The 22881-nt window shown below is 41.3% G+C and overlaps 1 protein-coding gene across 1 annotated transcript; it reads right to left on the bottom strand.

The window, feature by feature from the left end:
• Nucleotides 1-1542: 1542 nt before the first annotated feature.
• RRP1B (ribosomal RNA processing 1B) lies at nt 1543-22526 on the bottom strand. Its single transcript, XM_054291325.1, has 16 exons — nt 22373-22526; nt 18077-18159; nt 17139-17196; nt 16341-16426; nt 15227-15288; nt 13789-13918; nt 12355-12419; nt 11693-11856; nt 11367-11461; nt 10447-10544; nt 10003-10022; nt 9468-9596; nt 8051-8790; nt 5116-5262; nt 4329-4395; nt 1543-2439 (listed from the first exon to the last, which is right to left on the bottom strand). Exons 1-16 carry the CDS (start codon nt 22503-22505, stop codon nt 2249-2251), a joined length of 2268 nt encoding a protein of 755 aa, XP_054147300.1. The 5' UTR covers nt 22506-22526; the 3' UTR covers nt 1543-2248.
• Between the last annotated feature and the right edge of the window lie 355 nt (nt 22527-22881).

Below are 22881 nucleotides of genomic sequence, written 5' to 3'. Positions count from 1 at the left end.
AACAAAATCGTTGGACAAACAACAGGTTCAGTGGATCTACAATCAACAGAGATAGAGCCAGACAATCAATACATTTCCATAATAAGTTATATGTATTAAAACCAAACCAAACCCCCAATGTGTCTGGATCCTGGATTTTTCTGTGCACACCAGATCCACCAAGTGATTGCATCTCTATCCTTGGAGAAATGTGGCATCTCTAACCTGAGGCATTCACAACCATGCACATACAAATGGTTTTATGCATATTCCACAAGAGACTTTTTCACTCACAGGACAAAGTAACAGTACAACATATTGAACAGGCTGTTACACCCTACTTACCATCATCTTGTCAATAAAATCCATTATGCTAATTCACAATGAGTTTTTTAAAACATAAATGAACAATACTTGCATAAATGAATATCATTCATTTATCAATGTATTCTCCAGAGTTCTTTATTGATCACAGAAAGAGCTACAGCCTAGAACAATATCAAAACCAAATGAAATCCAGTCCTTCACTGTAAATGAGAAAATACAAGAGAAAAATTCATTTCTGGCAGTACCACAAACCATGGACTGTCACAAACTTAGTGAGAGAACTGGGACGGATCAGAATTGGGCAGCTGAGACCAAGCAGCCATCTGGGAGTACCCCAGTATTTGGAAGCAAGTGTAGCTGAGGTACAAAAGAACAGTTTCAATACCGTTGCTTATGAGGAGTAATCTGGCAGAGGACTGGTAAAACCCAGCACTGAAGGATGCAAATATGTCACAAAATGTACTTCTGCTGGCTGAAGTAGCTAAATAAACATTTATCAGTTTATTTAATTGATAATCCAGTTATCCTAAGACAAGGTAATGAAGCAGGTTCACCCTCTCTCTTACAGGATCACAGCAATAACTGGTGTGAAGCTTCATGAACTTCAGAGCTTTGCTCTGGCACCAGGCTGTGCTTCCAAGCTGAGCTCTAATGTAGAGATCTGCTGCAAAGCCTTTGCCTCATTCACATAAGGAAAATTTCCAAAGAAAGGTTTCAAATCTTCCAATTGTATCAAAAAAGGTTTTATTTTAATTTACTCTTCCCCTCCTCACTGTTCCCATTCAGATAACAAATGATCTCTTGCAGCAATGCACCTCAATCTTTAGCAAAGAAGCAAATTAAAAACAAAACACACAGAGTAGTAATAAAACATCCAAATAAAAACTGAACTCTGAGAAATGCCAAGTGGACATCTGATTCTACATCAAAACCAAAACCAAGCTGCATGGGCTGTAAAGTTTCACCCTGCACTGAGAGGCACAAAGCTTTCACAGAGATGTGTCCTACCCAAAGATGCACTGCACCCACCTAGCTCATGTCAGTCCAGCAGAGTTCATGCACTGAATGAGGGCTGAGTTCTGGCTCAGTGTGGTGGCACCAGCTGCTAAAGCAGAAACCCAGGAGTCCTGTCAGACCTTCAGGAAAGGCAGCAGAGGGGGCTGGGGGAAGACCTGGAAATATCAAAGATTTCTCCTGCATGAATTTCAGTTCAGTGAAGAGAAGGAGCCAGCTCAAGCCAGCTTTGGCACTTGCATGACTGAAAACAATGGGGTGACTTGTCCCCAACTCAGCAGGCAGCCAGCTGTGAAGGTTTATTTGCACCAGTGACCACTTGAGCAACAGCTAAGGGTTTCTTATCCCAGGGAAAGCTCTCTTGCCAGCTGCAAAGCTACCCAAGTCCAGCTGTTATTAAACAGACACACAAGGTAATCATTATTTCCAGAAGAATTAACAGGATGCTAGGGGTGACACATGATAAATGACAGAGTAGAATTTTAAAATATAGAAATACATGACCAAGTAGGCTTAAAATTTGCATTGCCTTTTTCCAATTTAAACTCTGTCTAATGAAAGACAGTTTAACAGCATGAAGTGCAAGTTGTCTTACACTGGCTCAAAAAAAAATCACTGAAACAATCAAACCCTGAACATTTCTTAATTAAATGGACAAGTCTCTTGGGAATGACATGGGCAGAGACCATACTTTTTGTAGACCAAACCTGAGCAGAGATTGTGTTTTGTTTCTTTTCTGTAAAAAGACAAAACAAGTATTTCAAGGTAGAGCTGAAGTGGTTTCAAAATAGCAATGATCCAGGTCATAATCAGAATTTTGTATATACAATTTGTATTAACTTAAAAAAATAAAGAAGTTCAAGATACCTCCAGAGAACATTCTAGGTTAGCAAAATGTCCTGTACAAAAGTAGGCCACATTTGTTGGTTTAAAAGAAGTCCACAGCAGTTGGTCTCTTCTTAGCTGACAGAGTAAATGGTCTCTTCATTTGGGGCTCTTTTGCTGGGGTCACTGTGGGTGACTTCAGCACCCCATGACGAGGTTTCTGTTCAGGATTGAAAGCCACACGGGAGGGTCCTTCTGGGCTCACCAATATACTTTTGTCAGTCTTTTTGAATTCTGTTGAAAAACAAGCCAACAAATTAAAATGAAATGCAACCCCTGGAATAACTGGGCCTCTCAATCAACTGTGGGATTTCCCAGCCCTAGAAAACTGAGTTAGATCCTCAAGCTCAGCAGGGCTCAGAAGCCTTGGCAGAGAAAAAGAGATGGTGGTGAAGCACATCTCTCAGCAGAGCCCCTCTGTGCTACTTTTGGGATCTCCAGGACAAAGCAGGAATTGATGAATCTGACTCTATGTTCTTAGAAGGCTAATTTATTATTTTATGGTATTTTATTATATTAAAGAATGCTATACTAAAACTATACTAAAGAACTGAGAAAGGCTACAGACAGGAGGCTACAAAGAATGATAATGAAAACTCCTGACTGCCTCCTCATAGTCCAACACAGCTGGAGGTGATTGGTCATTAACTCAAAACAATTCACATGAAACCAATCAAACAATGACCAGTTGGTAAACAATGTCCAAACCACATTCCAAAGCAGCAAAACACAGGAGAAGCAAATCAGGAAATTGTTTTCATTTTTCTCTGACGCTTCTCAGATTCCCAGGAGAAAAATCCTGAGCAAAGGGATTTTTCAGAAAATATGACAGTAACACCCCTTGGGGAACAGGGTCTGCTGCAATCCACTGTGAACCCTCCATGTAGTTCTACAGAGCACCAGAGACCCTGGGCCTTTTCCTCACACACAAGAGTTCCAGCTATCCTGGAAAACACCCCACTGGACTTTAAAAGATGCCAGTGGGTAAGCAGTGTCTCTATTCTGACTGCTGAACAGCTCTAGAGACTCTTGGCCATCCCTTCAGCCAGCACTTATTTTTCATTTTGTTCAGCTGTGTTATATTAACATGAAGACATTTACCTAAATACACTGTTCTCAATTTGAACTTGACCTTTTGCACACTTCAGGGAGTTAAAAAGTAGCTAAATGAATTCATGGAATATAATTGTTAGCTATGGAGCAAGACATTTATTTAACAGGGAACACACCACCTGCTTACAGAAGGGAAGTGACCTTTACCTACTCATGATCATTCATAAGCCACAAGCAGCCAAAATAAAAAGCAACCTGTGCTACTACAAAGTCTGACTTTATCAGCATGTCAGCATCTTTGCCTTGGGAAACAGAAGTGAGCAATGAAGACTGTGAAGTGCAGGTGTTTGCAGAGGAGCTCTGCACACAGGCAGCTCAGGAAGGGAAGTTCAGCACCCTGCTGCAGTTTGCCACCCATGAGGCTCCTTCTGCAGGTCACTATTGCAGCACCCTGGAATTGCTCAGGTCTAGCTGCAGGGCTCAATGGCCTACACTGTGACGGTGTTCACAGGGGTCTTATGTTGCAGGAAGAGATGGAGATCTGACTCCATGTTTCAGAAGGCTGATTTATTATTTTATGATATATATTACATTAAAACTATACTAAAAGAATAGAAGAAAAGGTTTCATCTCAGAGGGCTGGCTTAGCTAAGAATAGAAAGGAAAGAATGATAACAAAGGCAGCTGTCCTGGACTCTGTCTGAGCCAGCTGGGCTGTGACTGGTCATTAATTATAAACTTCCAAGATGGGCCAATCACAGATGCACCTGTTGCATTCCACAGCAGCAGATAATCAATGTTTACATTTTGTTCCTGAGGCCTCTCAGCTTCTCAGGAGGAAAAATCCTAAGGAAAGGATTTTCATGAAAAGATGTCTGTGACACTGAACTTTACCATCTCCTCTGGGAAGGAACTTGAGGAGGGTTTGTAAACTAAACACAAATATTGAGACAGGAACAGAACCATCCTGTTTTAGAGGTGTCCCACAGGTGTGTGAGTGTGTACAGCTTCCCCCTTCCTCAGTTACCAGAGAGACTGTGGACACACACACACACACGCATCAGACTCACCTGCAGTCATGTTTTTATTCAAGCCAAATGTGACTCTTTTGGAGCTGGGTGTCTGCAGTTTGTTCAGCTATAAAGCAAAATAAAGACATGAAATAAAATAAGATTTTTGAGGCAATGCTTAGAGTTCTTTCATTTGCACCCACTGATGTAAAACAGCCTATTTCTTCCTTCATTTTGCTTAGAATTGCCCCAATCCTCTGGCACTGACTGCTGCTAAGACAGCACTGTTTTCCTAGCCAAAAGTAAACATATTCCATTTGTGCAGAAACCACATACTCTCCTTAATGTCATTATGTAAGTCAACAACAAACAAGAAGATATTTGTATGTTAAACAGATTGGCCCCACTGCACTCAGGCCTCAAACTGCTAAAAGGACTTGAAAAGCTTTAAATGTTAAAAAGGTCTAGAGAAGACGTCAGACTATTGAAGCCCTGCACTGCTGCCAGTCTCCACAAATGAGAAGAAATGGAGGCTCAAAGTCCCTTTGCAAGACTGAAATCAGTTTGTTTTTGCTTTCTTGTGAAACGAGCCGATTCAAAATGGTCTGTGTTCAACAAGAAGGCTGAAAGCAGAGGGGAGGGAAGAAGAGATTTCAGAGACATCTCTCTCTCATTTTCTGAAACTCTGGAGCCATGTGTGACTCTGTTTACAGCAGCAGCATTTCCAGTTATATCAGCTCATGTTAGGAAACTAACAGGGAGTGGAAAAAACATCACAAGTGATGAGGAGCTTGCTTGGGAAGACATTTGTTCCCAGACTCAGCTGCCCTTTGTGAGATCACCTCACCTGCATGGGTGTCCTGGGGGAAGAGATGGTGCTTCTGGCTTTCCTGAAGAACACTGCCTTTGGTACAGTTGTTTTTTCAAATTTTACAAAATCATTTCCTGGTTTTGCTTTCTTTTTCTTTAATGGTGAGAGAGCAGCAGTGCTTTCCTGTCAAGGAGGGAAAGGGAAAATGAACTTTGTAAAAAGTTCTGTATTAACCAATACCTAGTGCTGTGACCAGTGCTGACTACACACTCACATTAGTTAAATCACCATGTTTAGCTCCCAGAAGGTAATTTTGCAATTGGCATGACTGAAAGCAGAAGTTGAAGGCAAACTCTGTGCAGAAATAAGAAAGTCATTGCAAAGCACAAAAGGAAGAATTTGTAATAGATCTGCCAAGCCCAGCAGAGTGCAAACAAACAAACATGTTTTCTCCATGTGCATGAGGATACTTTGCAATTGATCCTTCTCTCCTGCACACAAGTGATCATTTTTTTCCTTCACCATAAGCAAAAACTCCTCTGTGGTACCCCTGGATGAATAAGATAAATAACTAATGAACAAACACAGCTTTGGGCTAAGATGAAAACTTTGAAGAAAAAAAACGGAGTATGAAATCTGACTACACTTTCAGAAATTCAGCTATTGTGTAGTGCTACTGGTTTGCTGACTAAAATTCATACTTTTATGGTATTTAAAGCAATTCTTGTCTCCAGTAGAAGACAATTCTTAGGACTTGCACTGGCAGAGCTTTCTAACCTGCTGCCTGTGGACTGTAGTCAGGGGAAGTTCAGTTATGCTTCTCATCAACGTAAAGACATGGAATTCCAAAGGTATTCACTGACAAACTGTGGAAAATGTACAGCAGATATGGCCTCTTTTGATCTGAAAATCACTTCTGCTTCAAATAAAAGGAAAACCCACAAGACTTCTTTTTTTTCTTAATTGTGGAGACAACTCTGAAATAATGCTCTCTGCTTTTTTTCCCCTTCTCCTCCTCTTTCCTCTGAATATTTGAAGCTAATTCTCTGGAGGTGTGTGTTGTCCTTGAAATCAAGAATCAAAACATGCCCCTCATTTCTGGGCACAAGGCCAGGATTGCATAACTAATACAAGGAAAGAAAACAACATGTTATTTCTCAAGCAATGAAAACAAAATTAGCAAAGCTCAATTTCCTCTGCATTTGTACATTTTAAACTTTCCCCTGACCTCTTCTTCCTTCCATCAGTATTCTCCCTCTCCTCCTGACTCAATTTCCAAGTACCTTTCCTTGTCTCCATCCCTTTTAACACACACACTCACACAACTATGTGGACTGAGCAAGAAAAAGCAAATTTCATTAATTTCTTTGGAATTCCACATGAAGAGTGATCCAGTAGCCCAAGCCCTGCCAGCCAACAGGCCAGTGCTGGGTTGTGCTGCTGCCTTTTCCTCAGTGCTAATTTGTGCCAAAAACTCACTCCCATGAAGTTTGCAGGAACTTCTTATCTTGAATCTATCACAGGTTTTGGAATCTATTGGTCACCTGCAGCAAACTCTCACAGAAAGAGATGGGGGTGTCATAATCATATTTTCTTAGAAATTAAAACTTTTATAGGCAAAGTAAAACCAGGTGTGAAACATGGAATATTGAGGTAGGAAACAAAGCCAATGGCTCCTACTTTGGGAGCCCCACAGTGAGAGAAATGCAGTTTGAATAGTGGGGAGAGCGAAACCTTTTGGCTTCTCCCTCTCAGCACTTCATCATCAAAAACCAGAAAATGTCAGTTATTTTATTCCTATTTAAGCAAAGCTTCAATATGAATTTTTTCTCCTGTGAAGGACTGAGTAGTTCTATCTCCATATACAAGGCTGCACTACTTAACTAATCCTGCAGGTTTATACATAAGTCAAACAGAAGTGAGCTCATGGGCTCAAAACATGCAGCTTTAACTCTTTTTTGTACTCATAATCTCATCTGTGCTTTATGATTTTTTTTCCACCAAAGTGAGACTGTCAGCAACACTTCCAAGAATGTAACTAAACTCCTGAATGTGTTAGAGTGAATATGCACATGGGAAATGAGCAGTTAAAAAGAATTTCAGTAGCAGGAGAGGGAAGAACACCTGCACTCTCTTTCTTTAGCCATTCTATCAAAACCATACAGTGCAAAATGCTTTCTGACTTTCAAATCATTGAGAAAAATCAACACTATTCTACCTATTACAAAGAAGAAAATGGGGGTGAAGGTAGAGAGGTCAAAAAAATTGGTTATTTCCAAACTGCAAGGCATACATTTTTGAAGAAGACATCAGACCTTCCTAGTGAACAAGCACAGTGTTGTGTTTATAAAAAACTGGACCATGCATACATGTGATCACACAGCCATTAAAGATCACAGTGTCATATTCTCTATTCCAATGTTCCAGTGTCTATTCTCTTTCCTTTCCCCAGACAGTCCTATCAGTTTTTCTAAGATGGAGCAGTGAGCAAGCAGAAGAAGCCACTCCTGGAACTGCTGTGGGCAGTTTCACAAGGAGCTGATCCTAATCTCGTGTGCTGGATGGGATGTTCCATCTTCCCATTTCTCACTGTTTTGCCAAAACATGATGCCCTTGGTGAGCATGCTGTAAAGCTCAAAGAGAGACCCAATGCAAAAGAATCATTAACCCAGAGACCAAAGGGGAAAAAAACCACAAAAGACAACCCCATCTTGCCCCTAACATCCCATTTTTCAGCTAGATGGGTTCTTCCAGCTGAGTGGCTGGCACAGGATTGAGTGTCATTGTACAGGAGGGTGTGACACTGTAGCAGTGTGTGGATTTCTGGGGAACCAAGTTCTTTTCTGGTGACAATGAATGATGACATCAGCCAGCAGCCCATGCAGCCCCATGGTCAGAAAGCCAAAGCCAGATCAGAAAATCAGCCTGGCAGTTCCTGAAGCAGGCAGAGAAAAGAATGAGATGTACATACCACCTTCCTGTTTTTCTTGCATACAGTCTCCAGAACTCCATTGGCTTCGACAGAGTTTAGCACCTCTTTCACTTTTCTCTTCTTTTTCAGAGTTGCTGCATTCTGACTGGAGGCTTTCATCCCTTCCAAACCTACTAATTTTGTCTTTCTCTTCAGTGTGACCTTTCTGGAGGGTGCAGATTCAGCCTCTGCCTTTCTTGGCAGGGTCCCCAGCAAATCCTTGCTGGGTTTCAGGTCAGTTTGCTGCACAGGGGGATCCCCATTCACCAGGACAGCCCCTGCTTTCTGCTTCTTTTTCACAGCCTTGGGAGGTAACAGAGTGACAGAAGGGCTGACATCCTCTGCTGCACTGGCAGTGGTTGGTCCATTCTGACACGCTGGTTTTGCAGGAACATTCTGCACTTTTGGATTCATTTTCTTCAGCTGACTCTTTTTACTCTGTTCTGTGTCAGTCAGGCTGTTCTGCACACAAATACTGTGATTTTCTCTGGTGTCAGTTGCTACATCCGTGGTCTCACTGGCCTCATTTACTAGCAATTTCTTTCTCTTCCTCTCCTTTTTATTTTCTGGCACCTTTTCCTGGCTAGAAGGATTGGATCCAGATGTTTCAGCTTTTCCCTCCTCACAATTTCCATCAGCTGTTCCAGAATCAGCACTTATGCTGTCCCTCTTCTTCCTTTTTTTCCTCTTCCTTTGGGGAACTGATGGCACCTTCCCACTTGACAGGTCTTCTTTATCCTCTAAATCCATCCCAAAAAGAATGCCATAACACACATGTGAAACACAAAGGTACTCACAACAACTGAATTCTATTCTATTTTTGTTCTTCTATTTTAAAATAGGTGCACCATTTTCCTGTTATCAGCCTGCAGTTTTATTGTTACAGCTGCTGAGGACACTGCAGCCTGATAACGTCTGGCCTAATTAATATTTTGCTAATTTTGCCTTATCACAGCTAAGATCTAAACCATTCCCTGTGGCAAGCCTATTTTTCATAGCAACATCCCTAAAAAGAGTTATTATTACCCACCTGTTAAGGCCATCAGAAGGGCAACTCAGGGGTTAAGTATTTCAACATCCCCAAATTCTTATATTCTAACACTCAACCTGTTTTAAGATATGTTTGTGCTTTCCTACAGTAAATACAACTGCTCAAAAGAACAATACAAACAGCTGCTTTCAGTTCTACTTCTGACTGAAATTTTTGAGGTGATGCTTGCCTTAGAATTGGGAAGAGAAATCCTCCCACTTTCAACGAGAACTGAATTTCACATTTAACCTTCATCACAACAGGATACAAATCAGCACATCCTGAACAACAGTGTTGCCTTCCTCAGAACAGCTTTTATCTGACACTTTGCCAAACTGCACAAGTCACTGCAGATTGTCTCTCTCCCAAATATTGATCTTGCCTTACCTTTTACTTTTTCCAGCTCATTTTGCTGCCAAGGCTTGACAGCTTTTTTCTTTCGCTTTCGCCTACCGGGTTCATCATCATCATCTTCATCTGTAGAAACTTCTTCAGGAATATCCTGGGGGAAGATTCCTGTTGAGGAAGGATAAGGTTTCAGAAAACTGAGAGTCCTACTTCTATCATAAACAGCATAACTCCCACAGAAAGAAAAAACAACTCCTTTTTCCCCATCCAACCTTAAAGAAAAACATATGACCCACTCCTATTTGCTTAAGCAAAAATAATCATCTTTCATTTAAGGAAAAAGTACAGGGTTGCTCAAATTGTGAAAGGAATTTGGCCATCTCCAAAATATGTGTAATGTGTCTTAATGAGATTTTAAAAACCTACAAACCCCACAATATAATATTCTTGAAATGCACATTAAAAAAAAAGAGGAGAAAAATTAATCCAATACACGTTGTATGGGAACATTATATGTAATTTAATGGAAAATAAAGACAGAGACTACTGTCTCTGTCTGCTGCTCAGTCCTTACCTTCTGCTAAGTCCTGGAACCTGCAAGTGAGAGGGATAAAAGAAAAACCAAAACATAGTTACTCACTCAGTACCAATTATAACACTAGCAGAACAGCATCACTGCACTTACTATGGTTTTGTCAAAACAGAAACAACATATTTTTGCATAGGAAGTTACAAACTCCAGAAGAGATCTGCCTCAGTAACCCCCCTACTCAAGCCAAATCACTGAAAATATTGAGAAAACAACAATTTAACACTTTTGCTGCATCTGTTCCTTGCATCACACCCAAGCTGATGCCACATCCTGCAGTTCAAACCCACACTGTGCAGATAAAGCCCAGCTGGCTGCAGCTGGCTGGTACCAGTGACGATCAGCATGACAGTGGTGTCAGGACAAGACAGGTTGGACAGAAAGAAAATCAAAGTAGCCTAGGACAATGTATATTTCAGCAGAACTCACTTTTTGACCAGCTTGTACAGCCTCTTTCTGTTCAGGGAAGGTGTATTTTTCTTGCTGGCAAATTCGAAGATTTTGTCAGCAACAGCCTTGTAATCAAACTGTTGGAGGGAAGTACAACACAGCTTTTCTTAGTTTATCCATGCAAGATCACCCAGTGCAACTTGTGTTACAAATATATCAAGCATTAAGTTCAATAGGTAACTTGTAAAGATACACATCTTGAAAGAGACACCTCCTTTAAACCCAAATGTTTTCCTCTGTTGAAATTTACGCCCCCTTCACACACTGACTTGTACAGATGGCTGCTTCATTGACAGAACAGCTGAACTTGCTGTCACGTTCTCAAACATTCCTAACCTGATTTCTCACTCAAGAGAGAAGCCAACCCACTTCAAAACTCCCATAAATATTTAGCTAAATATCAGATTTAAAGTGTGCCATGTCCTAATTCTTGTTTAAAAGCCACAGATACATCAAGTGTATCCACCTGCATGTGTGTTCGATGGGAGGATGTGTCAGAATCACTACACTGCACTGGCCCTGGGTTTAGAAAACCCAAATGGTAACATATTATCCTCTCTCCTAGGTATCCCATCATCCATGTTCAATGAAAATTAGGCTCATTGCTTCCCCACCCTCACTGACTTGGCTTTTAGCATACACATTTTTTAACTCTTGAAATGGGAAGGAAGGAGCAGAAAACAGAAGGTATGGGAGAGAGGAAAGAGGAATTTAGACATGGATTTATTTTACTACCACTGACAGAATACACATTACATAAATACCACCTTACAATAAATCAAGAGATTAAAATTTTCTAACGTGTTTATCCATTAACACCCTTTACTTCTTCACCTCTTGAAAGGGATGGGGAAAAAAGAGAGCAGAAATATCAGTAACAGAGCAAAAGAGCCACAAACCTGAAGAACAGCCCCGATCCCATCATCAGCATTTTCATTAATATCCTCTGTGTTTTCAGCATTCTGTGCTGATTTTCTTGACAGAGATCTGTCTGCTATTATAGAAAAAAGATTGAACATTAATATTTTGTCTGAGATAAGCAACTCCAAAAGAACAAGCTTTACTAAGCACATCTGAAGGGAAGACAGGAAAACACAATTACCCTTACAACACCCTGAACATGTGTTTGATTGGTTCAGAGCAGAAATGTATTTTCAGGAAACAGGTTTTCTGAAATCTGTTTCCTAGCAACTCTTACCAGGGCAATTTAGAGTTTCCTCCTTACCTTTGGTTTTAAGCATCTCTTCATTTTCCTGTTTGCCTTCTTCAGAAACATTCTCCTCATCACTGTTGGTACCCAGCTCTTTCATCAGGTCCTCGATGGCGAAGGGGGACTGGTCCATGATCATCTCAAAGACACCGGTGGCCACAGCGTGGAGCACACGCCGACTGTCAGAGAGCAGGGTGAGCCCAAAGGTAACCACAAACACCCTCCCTCCCAGGTTAAAATAGTGGGGATTTGAGGGAAAATGGATGAGAAAGAATGTGGAAGAACACCACGCTCTTCAGGTGATGAAAGCCAACCTGTTACTCCCTAAACAGAAATCCTTTAATCCAAGCAGTGTCTGCTAATGTGCTCTTCTTAAATTTCACTCTTTATATGCTGACCTATATTACACTGCAAAGAAGCAGCTCAACTGCTCTAAGCATTAAAAAAAAATAAAATAACTGGATAAATTAACCACCAAAGGTTGATATAGTTCTTATAAATCCATGGAGACTATCTATGGCTTTGATAAACACAAGTTATCTTCATATGACTGTGCACATTGCTGGTAAAATACCCTTCTTTCTCTACATTCTGAAATTATGATTCTTTGATCTATTTATTACCATATTCAGAGTTTCTTAATTCTTAAAAAATATTTATCCTTTCATCAAACTTACTCCTTTGATTTGGCAGCAATTTTGCAGAAAGGTTCGATGAACTTGAGATTCTGGTCTGCTGTGAGCTGTTTGATTGGAAAGAAAATAAATGTGAGTACAGAAAATACTGTATGCGTACACTGAAATTCCTTGAATATTGATGTTTGTACAGGAATTGGTGTTGGGGGATCTTCTTTAACAGTCTTTCAGCATATTATCCAATTCCAACTGGCAGAGGTATCCAGGACCTTTTTGTTATCCCTAACTTCCAGAAGTGTTACCAAAACACTGACTGCCTTGCAGACTTTATTCTGCTGAGTACAGACATACAACAAAGCTTCTTACTTTAGATAAGGAACCATGAGGCAGAGAAAGCTTAAATAATTTTGTGTACTGCCACAAAGGTCTGTGGCAGACAAGAACAGGATTTGGGTTTCCCTTAACTGGGCTGCTTGCACCAAAACCCTCTCAGCTACAGTAGAGTTAAAGATAAAGACTCTTCCCTTCAAAATCCAATTTATGAGCATCATCTGTGATTTCATATAGTCTGGGGGGACTCACTCCCCTCTCCAGGCTTCCAGTGAGTGGCTTAGCTACAGCTGTGTGACTGTGGAACTGCAGAAATGATTTGGGCTCCAATTCTCAGATGCAGACTTCATCTCTCTCTTGATCCACAATGAAGAACCTCAAAACCTGCAGGCAGGATTGGTATGAATACTGACTGCAAGGAATGGGAATGGAAAAGTGCTGACAGCTTTGTCCATTGCAAGGAGAAGTATCAGAGACAAGGGGAGGGAACTGAGGAGGAGCCTGGGATGAACATGGGGCAGCAGGAAGGGTGCAGGGACAGGAGAGATGCTCCTTGGCTTTGTGGCTGCAAAACTCTGCCCCACTGGAGCAGCAGCCAAAATTAAGGGCCATCAGTTAACTGTCACAGCAACACACAGCAGAGCAAGACAGATGTCACCAGCAAAACAAACATCTGGATGTGGGGAGTGAACTGCACAATGCACAGACAGCAATAAGCAAATATAAAACAACTGTGAAAGCTCACTTTCCTCCTCTATTTAGGTGCTACACAACGAGCCAAGAGCAGGCTTTATGTCAGCCTTTGCAAAAGCAAAGGCTGGAAAACATGCTCACACAAGGGAAATTACACTGAGTCCCCTCTGAACAAAGAAATGAGAACAGTCTAACTATTTTATTACTATTTTTCCAACCTCAATTTGGAGCAGCATAGCAGTACTCAGGAACTTGGGAGAAACTACCATATTCCCACTGTCAAAGACATGAACAAAAGCATAACTTGTAGTAAGTCACTTTCTTCATGCTTACTCAGTGTTGTTATATTTAAAACCATTAAAAATTAAGTAACCCAAAAATTACATTTCCTCTAAGATGCTTCATGCCACAGTTAGCAACAATCAGGAATAAAGTTACAAAGTATTTTCTAACCTCCTTTGCACCAACTTTAGCCAATTCATCCAGATAGATATCAATGAAATGGAACTTTATCCCAGTGGGAGAATTGCTGTCTGGCTCCATAACTTCTTTCATTAATAGCTGCAGCAATGGTTCAACTAGTCTGAAAAAAAAATAAAGAGGAAAAACCTCAAGACATTAATATTCAATTGCTCATGTCTTATTTGCCTTGAAAACAAACTCCACTTCTTTACAGCTATGGACAGCTACCCAATTGGAATTTTTTCCCTTCTTTTTTTACCCTGAGGCCTATCATTGCTATCGTTCAGGAAAATGAAGTTTTGTATATTCCAAGCTTTGTCCCCTAGTGTTCTTTAGGACTTGCTGCAATTTTGCCCAGAACAAACATTTCCAGTCTCAAAGAGAATTCAAAACATTGAAAAACCATAATCATTCTTTCAGTTTTACTTTAAAACATGTTTCTTCAAAAGCATTTTAAAAGACAAGAGGGAAGAGAGTCATGCTAGGCAGCTTCTTGGCTCTACTCAGGAGGGAAAGGCAGTTCTTGAGCTCCCTCACTCTGCAAAGAAAGGAATCATGATCCTCTCTTCCCACACTGCCTCCTCCCAGTGAGAGACGGAGGCCAAAGCCATTAGAAACCCTGTCAGAAGTCAGTCTGGGTGACCATGTGTGTGGGAAGAAGGGCTTCAGCTCTATCAAACCTCCTCCCACACCTTCTGCTCCTGTCAAGGAACATTTTCATCTCTTCAACCTGAGGGCATTTACCCAGTGCAAAATGAAGGTGGAACAGCAGGGATGGGGTGTCCTTTAGCTGTGCATTTCAGATAGTGAAAGAGAGAAAGGATAACCTTAATACTGGGTTATTTTCAATTAAAATATTTAAATCTCTTCATCAATTTAAAGACAACAAGCTTATAAGTGGCACAAGAGCTCTAGACAGAGCAAATGACTGCAATTATTTGCCTTTTAATAGAATATAGAAGAAATACAACCAAAACCACTGATGTTTACAACAAACAGGAGACTAGTTTACAATTAAGGGGTTTGTCCTATCAGAAGAGAAGTCACCATGATTAACCACAATAAAATAAAGACTTTTTAAAAAAAGTCAGAGCCAAACAGAAAATCATTAACACACAAAAAATTCCTTTTCTGTATTTTCTGGGATTCAGGTTCCCTGTCTAGTCTCTCTGTAGCTGATAATTCATTGATAGCTCTTATGGCTACATCAGAAAATGAAATACATTAAATACTGTATTTAATTTCATGACATGTAACTCATTACTATGTTACTAAACAAAGTGATATGAAGAACAAATAAGCCTTAATGTTAAGACTTCATGACAGTGGCATCTATGGAAAAGAAGAATCTATTAAATGAAAATGTATTTGAATACAGGTATATTGGGTGATTTGTTTATGATGTTACAACATTCAGAAATCTGCTTACCCCTCATCCCATTCATTTCTTTTCAGCACTTCAAAGGATTGCCTCAAAATCAGACGCATCAGCTGCAAAGCACAAAATCTGTTAAACATGTTGTTTATAAAATCAGGTAAAAAGGAGCTACTGTGGCTGCAATATGAACAGATTTCTTGGTCAACCTCTCTAGCACAAAGTGGAAGCTGCCTCACATGAATGTTTTGACAGATTGTCTATCACGTAATGCAACAGAAGGGTGTTGTGAAGCAAAAAGGACAAGCTATTTTCATATGCTAGGCACAAACTTCATTATCACTTCTATACAGCTTCCTCTTGATTCACAGCCCTGATTTCTTCATTAAGTACTGCCTTAATCTAAGAAAAGGCACAGCTTAAACTGGACACAGTATGGGTCAGATTATAACAATAATAATTTAATTTACTTGAAAATGCACTAAGAGACAGTCACATGTAAAACAGCCACATTCAACTGGCTCAAAACCCTTCACTTACTGAAATAACTTCTATGTGCTAATATTGGGAAAGAAAAACCACCAGTGAATGTGCCTGCAATTAATTTCTTTCAAAGAAGATAATGGGATTTTGTTCTTTACAAAAGTATGCTTTTTAAGATTCTAGTTCCTGTTTAAACATTCTGTTTCCTATAGAAGTAATTCTGACTACTGAATGTGCTACAGTGGATACTTTACTGATGGAAAGTTTGGGTTCTAGTGCAGAACCCAAAAAAAAGCGCTCTCTCATAAAAGAGCTTTTAAAGAGTCTGATGTAAACAACTGATGTCGACACAGGGTCCTTCGAGACAATATTTATATTCCAGTATAGAAATAAATGAGAAAAATCACTGTGTTAGAAGGGAAAGCACTTGAGTACAACATAAACTGTGCTGGCTTTTAGGTTCATGCAGTGGTGAGTGCAAACCCTTAGAATAAACATCTCTTGCAATGAGTCAAGAAGATGATGCCTTGTGTTCTCTTACAATACACACCCAATGCATGTGCAGACAGAGCTGCCTTCCAGCACACCAGCACCACACATTTTCTAGGAGAAAACACCACCCAGAGAGGTATAATTACCTATTAATTGCTTCTTATTAATTACCCCAGCAGAGAGGTATAATTACCATGTAGTACTTGTCCAGCCGCAGATTGTCAATCCCGTTCCACTCCCGGTTCATCGTCTGCCAGAATGTCTGGATGAACAGGTGTCCTGCAAGGGAGCAAGGAGAAACACCTGCATGCCTGCCACAGAGGGCTGCTCTGCTGATCTGAAAGGGTCTCAAGAAAGGGATGCACTTCCCTAGGACTCCCCTAGTGACAGAGCTGTGGGAAGACAGGCTTGACACTGCTACAATAATCAATTAAACTTGAGAACAATACAAGAAAAGGCACACAGCCACTTTTTAAAGCAAGTTCAATTACAGGAACAGATTTGTACCTATTTTGTGTTATAAACACACAAAATTGAGCAAAATATCTGTTCTGCACCCATTTCTACCCAAAGTATCTGTTCTGCACCCATTTCTGCCCAAGCGTTTTTGGCACTGATTGAGTGCTCCACTTCATAAGCATTTTGAATACCAGGGGGTTAACAGCTCATGACACAAGGTTGGTTTTTAGCAGGAAATAAACAGAACAGTCCATGCAGAACAGAGAAGTAAGGGGACAAGTTTGTTTTGCTACCTGTTCTCAAAAATCTCACCTATATCCCATTGAAGACACAACTCTTCTGCACCAGACAGAAAAATCCTTCAGCTCCTGCCTCCCTTAACGGAGTCACACTGACCAGTTGGACAAAAAGGAAAGAAAAAGCCACCAAAACAGCTCCTCTTGTCCGTCTGTCTTTATTCTGGCACTGTGATAGTGGAATCACCAAAGAGGGAAGCACCCTATAAAGCATCTGGTAATTCAATAGTACTTACGAGTCTCTGTATTCTGAAACACGTGGATAAGCTGGGAGATATTGGCTGCAAGTTCCTCCTGAAAGTAAATAAATATGGTTAGTGTAGCATGTTTTAGAGTTTGGTCTCCTCATTAAACATATGACCAGCAAACAGCAAGAAGTATGAATTTCATGAAACAGCTCCCAAAATGAAAAACATTCTCTCAACAGCTGCTTTAGCACTGCAGTTATCCTTGCACTGGGACTAGCTCAGCTGGAAGAGAAGTTTCAAGGGTATCAAAACCTGTTCATTTCACCAGATAAAACCATCTTTCTGACAGCAGACAAAATTAAATTAGGAGGAGAAGAACTCCATGTATTTGAATAAATTAATGATGCAAAACTTACAGGGCACTGCTCTCATTGAGGTCTTTGTGGAGGGGTGTGAGCTATGTGTGAGATAAACCTTGTTCATGCAGACAAGTGATCTGAAAATTCAGGTTACTGAGAGCTGCTACTCCAAAACCAGTATTTTTTGAAAGCAGGGAGACAAACTAGTAGAAGTTGACAAAAATATGCAGTAGGGACAAATTTGGTAATAGAGGAAGTGCTACTGAACCAACAAAGGAAAAGGAAGTGTGGAACTCACACACTAAAATCTGCACAAATGTTGTAGCTGCAGTTAAGGGCAACCTGCTGTTACTGTTTTAGTTACACAAAGTCAACATTTCATAAGGCATTTATTTTAGCTCTCCTTTTGAAAGGTAAACAGCTACACCTGCCCCTCAGAAGGTGACTCCAAATATGATCTGTTCACCTTCAGATCACCGAGTTACGGTCACCTCTTCTGCACATGCCACAGATGGGCTGCAGGGGAATGGAAAAAAAAAGATAATTTTCTCCATTCTAAATTATTAAACGTCACCAGAGTGTATTTTGGAGGGCTCCCTCAAGCAAATACAAACCCAGTTACTGTACCTGAAGCAGAGGTTTATCCTGCATCCACATACAATAGAAAAGGCCCTTCCATATTTTCAGCAGTTCTTCCTGACTGAAGCCACCTACAGTACAGAACAAGTCTGAATTAAAGGAAAAAACCATACATTTCCACCAAAATATTTTCATGCAGCTCCCTCTGCTCTCTACTTTCTTCTCTGTTTTTGTTATTTTCTCTGGGTTGCTACTGTAAGCACATTAGTTGGAAGGCAATTTGGCATAGAACAGTGATAGAAACTGTGAGCTTCTACCTTGCACTAAAACAACAAAGATTTCAAAGCAATCACAGGTAAGACGAATACCAAGATAATTCTGATAAATGCCTCTGGCATATTTTTAACACTAAGTCTGAAGGAAATTTTTAATGAGAATAACGAAATAGTTTTACAAGAAACATGATTTTTTTGTTGTTGTTGTTTTTAACAAAAGTCTCACACTCTACCAGTAGTTTTACTCCTTACCAGGGGTTTGTTTTGATAAAATAAACTTATAGCAATCAACACATTTATTTCTACAATAAACTTTACAGTCAAAGAGCTTAAGCAACTATAATGACAGTTTTTTGATACACGTAGTCTTGGGATGTGCTAACACCTGAATTTTAACAGCAAAAAAATATTTTCACATTCTAAAAGTAAAGTACTACACAGAAAGCCATTAATACCTGCTCAAAAAACTGGATTTTCCATTACATCAGGTAAATTTATGTGAAGTAAAATTATAACAGTACATTGTTACAAGCCAGCTACAATGACCTACTACAGCTATTTTTGAACTATGGCCTATTAAACACGCTCAAACAATCTCATGAAAAATCACTTTGAAAAGGTCATCATCTTCAGCAAGCTCAAATTTGCTCCAAAAAGATCAGTGTCAGGGGTGTGCCAGTCAAAAAGCTTGAGACACAATTCAAGATCTAAATTGTGCACCTTCCCCTTGGACCAAGTCATTTGAAAGCAAAATTCACTCAGACAAAAACACCTGCAAACACATTAGCCCTGCTTGCTTGAAAAGAAAGGAAGTGAGGAAATATGCAAAATGCTATGTAAGAAGCAATGTGTCCAGTAATATTCAGCATTAATTATAAATTTCACTCAGATTTGACAGTACTGTTATGATAAAACATGAAACAAATTGATTAACTGATTTAATATTCATTGAAATAACAAAATTAATAACATTTCTTAAGAGAATTGTATGTGACATCCTGAGTGGTATGAAGGAGTTTTAACCTCACAGGCAGCATTAACCCTACAGAGGCACCAGACAGAGGCATCACCTGCTACCTGTAAATGTGGCTCAGGAGTTTACAGAATCGAATCACAGAATTATTCAGGTTGGAAAAGACCTCTCAGATAATCACTGCAAGGCCAGCAATAAATCATGTCCCCAAGTGCCATATCTACACATCTTCTAAATCCCTCCAGGGACATTAACTCCACCACTGCCCAGGACAGTCTGTTCCTGTACTCTGAGGAAGGAAAACACAGACTTCCATGGGGTTTTTTTGCTTTTCATCCACACAGGGCTTTTTAAAGTGTCCTAGGCAGTCCTGTGTCCATTTGACATAAGACTCAGACCAAAAATTAGAGCAATTTTCTTATCCTAGTGCCTCAAAAGACTAGTTTCAAGACTGTGTTTTCTGTTCTTCAACTTTATGTGCTGTCCCCAGCCACAGCTGGCAAATAAAAACCACTAAAGTAGGGTTATTTTAAAACCTGAATGCATTTTATTAGCAATCACAGTTCCCATAACTGAATGCTTTCTATACCTTGAACCTATCCTGAGAAAGATTTTGGCTTTAGGGCTTGAATTGTAACTGTCCCTGTGCACAGTAACTCTGTTCTGTGTATTGAGGGAGCTGGCATTAATGTTACAACCACTAAGAACTACTTTACTTGCCAGCCTTTCTGTGTGGGAGTTGGGCTGTTTTGACACTGCTATCATTGCATTTGTTACAATTTTTCCTATTCTAGATAACTGCAATGGACCAGATCCACACAGAGACATTTCAGTGGAAATTACGAAAATCCTTTACAGATTCAGGCCCAAGTAAGCACAGCCCTGTCAGACAGGAACCCCCTAAGCAATCTGCCCTCTTTTGCTAGAAGTTATTTCTGTTTACTATTCTTTCATCCATTCATTTGGTTGTTCAATGCCTTGCACAGAGTTTAACTTCTTGCTGAAAATTAAGAGGCTCCCTCAGCCTTAGCACAGACCACACAGAGCAGCCCTGTCTATATAATAAACACCTGACAGCCCTGAACATCAGGTGAACTCCAGCACTTCTGCCAAAATTCAGCACATTCCCAACTCCTCAGGTCAGGGCACCTTACCTGGCTTGCCTGATGTGTGAATCCCTCTCAGAACATTGGATGGGTATAATAATATATATTATAATATAATTGCTAATTAATAAATAACTGCTAATAATAAATAACTTTATATATATAATTGTAAGTGCTAATTAATAAATAACTTTAAAAAACCCCTCTCTCCTGAACATGCCTTTTCTCCAAGCCCAAAGAAGTTAATCTTTGTTTCAATACTACCAGCTTGGATAGTACCTAACAGCAAGTCGCTCTGAGAGCTCTGGAAATTAGTCACCCGTGTTTCCTCCTCATTTGCATTCTGTGGTGGGTTGTTTTTAACATGCAAAAGGTTCACAGCCCAACTGAGCCATTCCCCTGTGATGGTTTCATGATGTTTTAAAGCAATGCCTGAACCTGCAGCTTTTTCCCTCATTTATGGGCACCGCTGTCCTTCCTGTGGCTGCTTCCACAAACTGCAAGGAATGTGCACTTTGCAGTGAGATCACAGAGTGCCACTGAACACACAGCCCCCCTGGAAAGTCTCCAGAGCTAAAAAATAGAAAGTACCTGGGAGGTACATGGTGTACACCATCCTAGTCCCCAGGCAATCCCTAGATCTGTGTTAACTGCCAAGAATGGGATAATGCCTGTTTGGCTCCCTGGCCTGACCCTGTAACGCTGTTCTAGGTGTCCTTCCCTCTGTCAGAAGTGGCAAATGGGTCAAATACTACTTGGAAAGGCAAAAAACAATATTCATTTCACAGTCTTTTCAAGGAATTCACACAGGCCCAACCAGTACTCCAGCACTCCACCTGCAGTTCAGCTATTGGGGTCAGCTCTAGGCTGGTTCTCCAAAGCCATATATTTATATAATATATAAAATATAGATGTAATATGCAATAATTTAAATGTATGGTAATACAATAATGTAGAAAGCAGCTTATTAAAGATATGTTTTATATAAGAGAAACATAAAATGTAGATTATACATTGCATTATATGTAATATGAGGTATAGGAATAACACACATCCATGTGGAAACTGTGCACATGAGGCATTTTGATACAGGTAGTGTTAGGATGGGCTAGACTGACTGGCCTTGCCAGCTTCAAACTAACTCCAGGGACATCACTGAATTCTTATTTCTAAGGTGCCGATATACAGCTCCAAGTAGAATTTTTGGAAAAACGTAGGAAAAAAGCGTTTGATACTATGAACTGAAAGTAACAGGTAACCCAAATGGGTTACACAGAACCAGCTGCAATTACACACGTGCTGAAAAATAACTTAGCTTTCCTCGATTCCCTCTGATGCTCCTGATCATCAGTCATGGAAACAGACACAACAGAAGGTGAAACTTTATGCTGCATACACCGGGATGTTTTCAGCCTAGGTCAGTTCAGTGCATTTCCTTGGGAACGACAGCACAGGAGCCATCCCGCACCCATCCCGGATTTGTTAATAACTAATTATAGGCTATAATTTGTTAATGGCCTCTCGTTCGAGGCCAGAGAGACCCTCCCTCGGTCCAAGTTGATCCTTGCTGAGCCTCCCCGGTGCCCGCAGACTCTTCCCGAGCGAGGATCCCCGAGTGCCTCGGCTCCGGGCGCTGGGCTGCGCCTGAGGCAGCACCGAGGCAACACGGTGACTGTACATGGGGAAATACATGGGTCAAACAAATAAAAAAAAAGTTAAAACTAAAAGCAAAAAGTAAAGTAAAAGAAAAAAAAAAATAAAAAACAAAATTTAAAAACTCGAGAGGAAGCCCCGAGGAGGCGTGCCGGGCTCAGGGCGCACACGTGGTGCTTCCTTCCGTCCCCACGCCGTCCGGACGGGGCCGGGGCCGCCGCTGCCCCCGCCAAACACCGGCACCTGTCCTTGTCTCCGTCCCTGTCCCTGTCCCTGTCCCCGTCCTTAGCCCGGTCCCTGTCCGCCCCGCCGGCCTCCGGCTCGCCCCGGTCCGTACCGCCGGGCCGCTGGGTCCGCACGCCGATGTAGCCCCGCAGCTTCTTCAGGGCGCGATCTCGGATGCGCTTCTCGTTGGCGGCCAAGCGCTGAGCGAACTGCACCTCGGGCGGCTGCACGGCCGCGGGAGCCATGGCCCTGCCTGGCCCCGTGCCTGTCCCAACCCTGTCCCGCTCCTTCCCCGCTCCCGGCCCGGCCTGCCCTGCCCGCACCGCGCCGGGCTGCGCCTGATGCCGTCAGCGACGCCGGGCTCTGCCGTCACCGCGGGGAGGCGGAGCGCGGGGATGGGCGCGGGGGCATCGCCGGGTTCGGGGCTCATCGGTACCACCGGGACCGGCTCACCCACGGGAGGAACCGGCCGGGGTCCCCCGAGGGTCTCCACTGACCCGAGCACCCCACAGATCACAGAGTCATGAAGGCTGGAAAAGAATCTCTGAGATTACCGGGGCCAGCCGGTGTCCGGTCACCACGCTGCGGACCGGCCCTTGGCACTGGGTGTCGCGTCCGTCC

The sequence above is a fragment of the Melozone crissalis genome, unplaced genomic scaffold (genome assembly GCF_028551555.1).
Source record: "Melozone crissalis strain CALT ecotype California unplaced genomic scaffold, PUWL_Pcris_2 ptg000090l_1, whole genome shotgun sequence".
Taxonomy (NCBI): Eukaryota; Metazoa; Chordata; class Aves; order Passeriformes; family Passerellidae; genus Melozone; species Melozone crissalis.
This window is presented reverse-complemented; position numbering and strand designations above follow the sequence as displayed.

Coding starts and splice junctions, on each gene's coding strand:
- RRP1B (XM_054291325.1), bottom strand. CDS start 22,505: ATGGCTCCCGCGGCCGTGCAGCCGCCCGAGGTGCAGTTCGCTCAGCGC. Junction 12,420..13,788: donor CTAAAGTTGGTGCAAAGGAG/GTTAGAAAATAC, acceptor CCAATCAAACAG/CTCACAGCAGACCAGAATCT. Junction 8,791..9,467: donor TGAGCTGGAAAAAGTAAAAG/GTAAGGCAAGAT, acceptor GGATGGATTTAG/AGGATAAAGAAGACCTGTCA.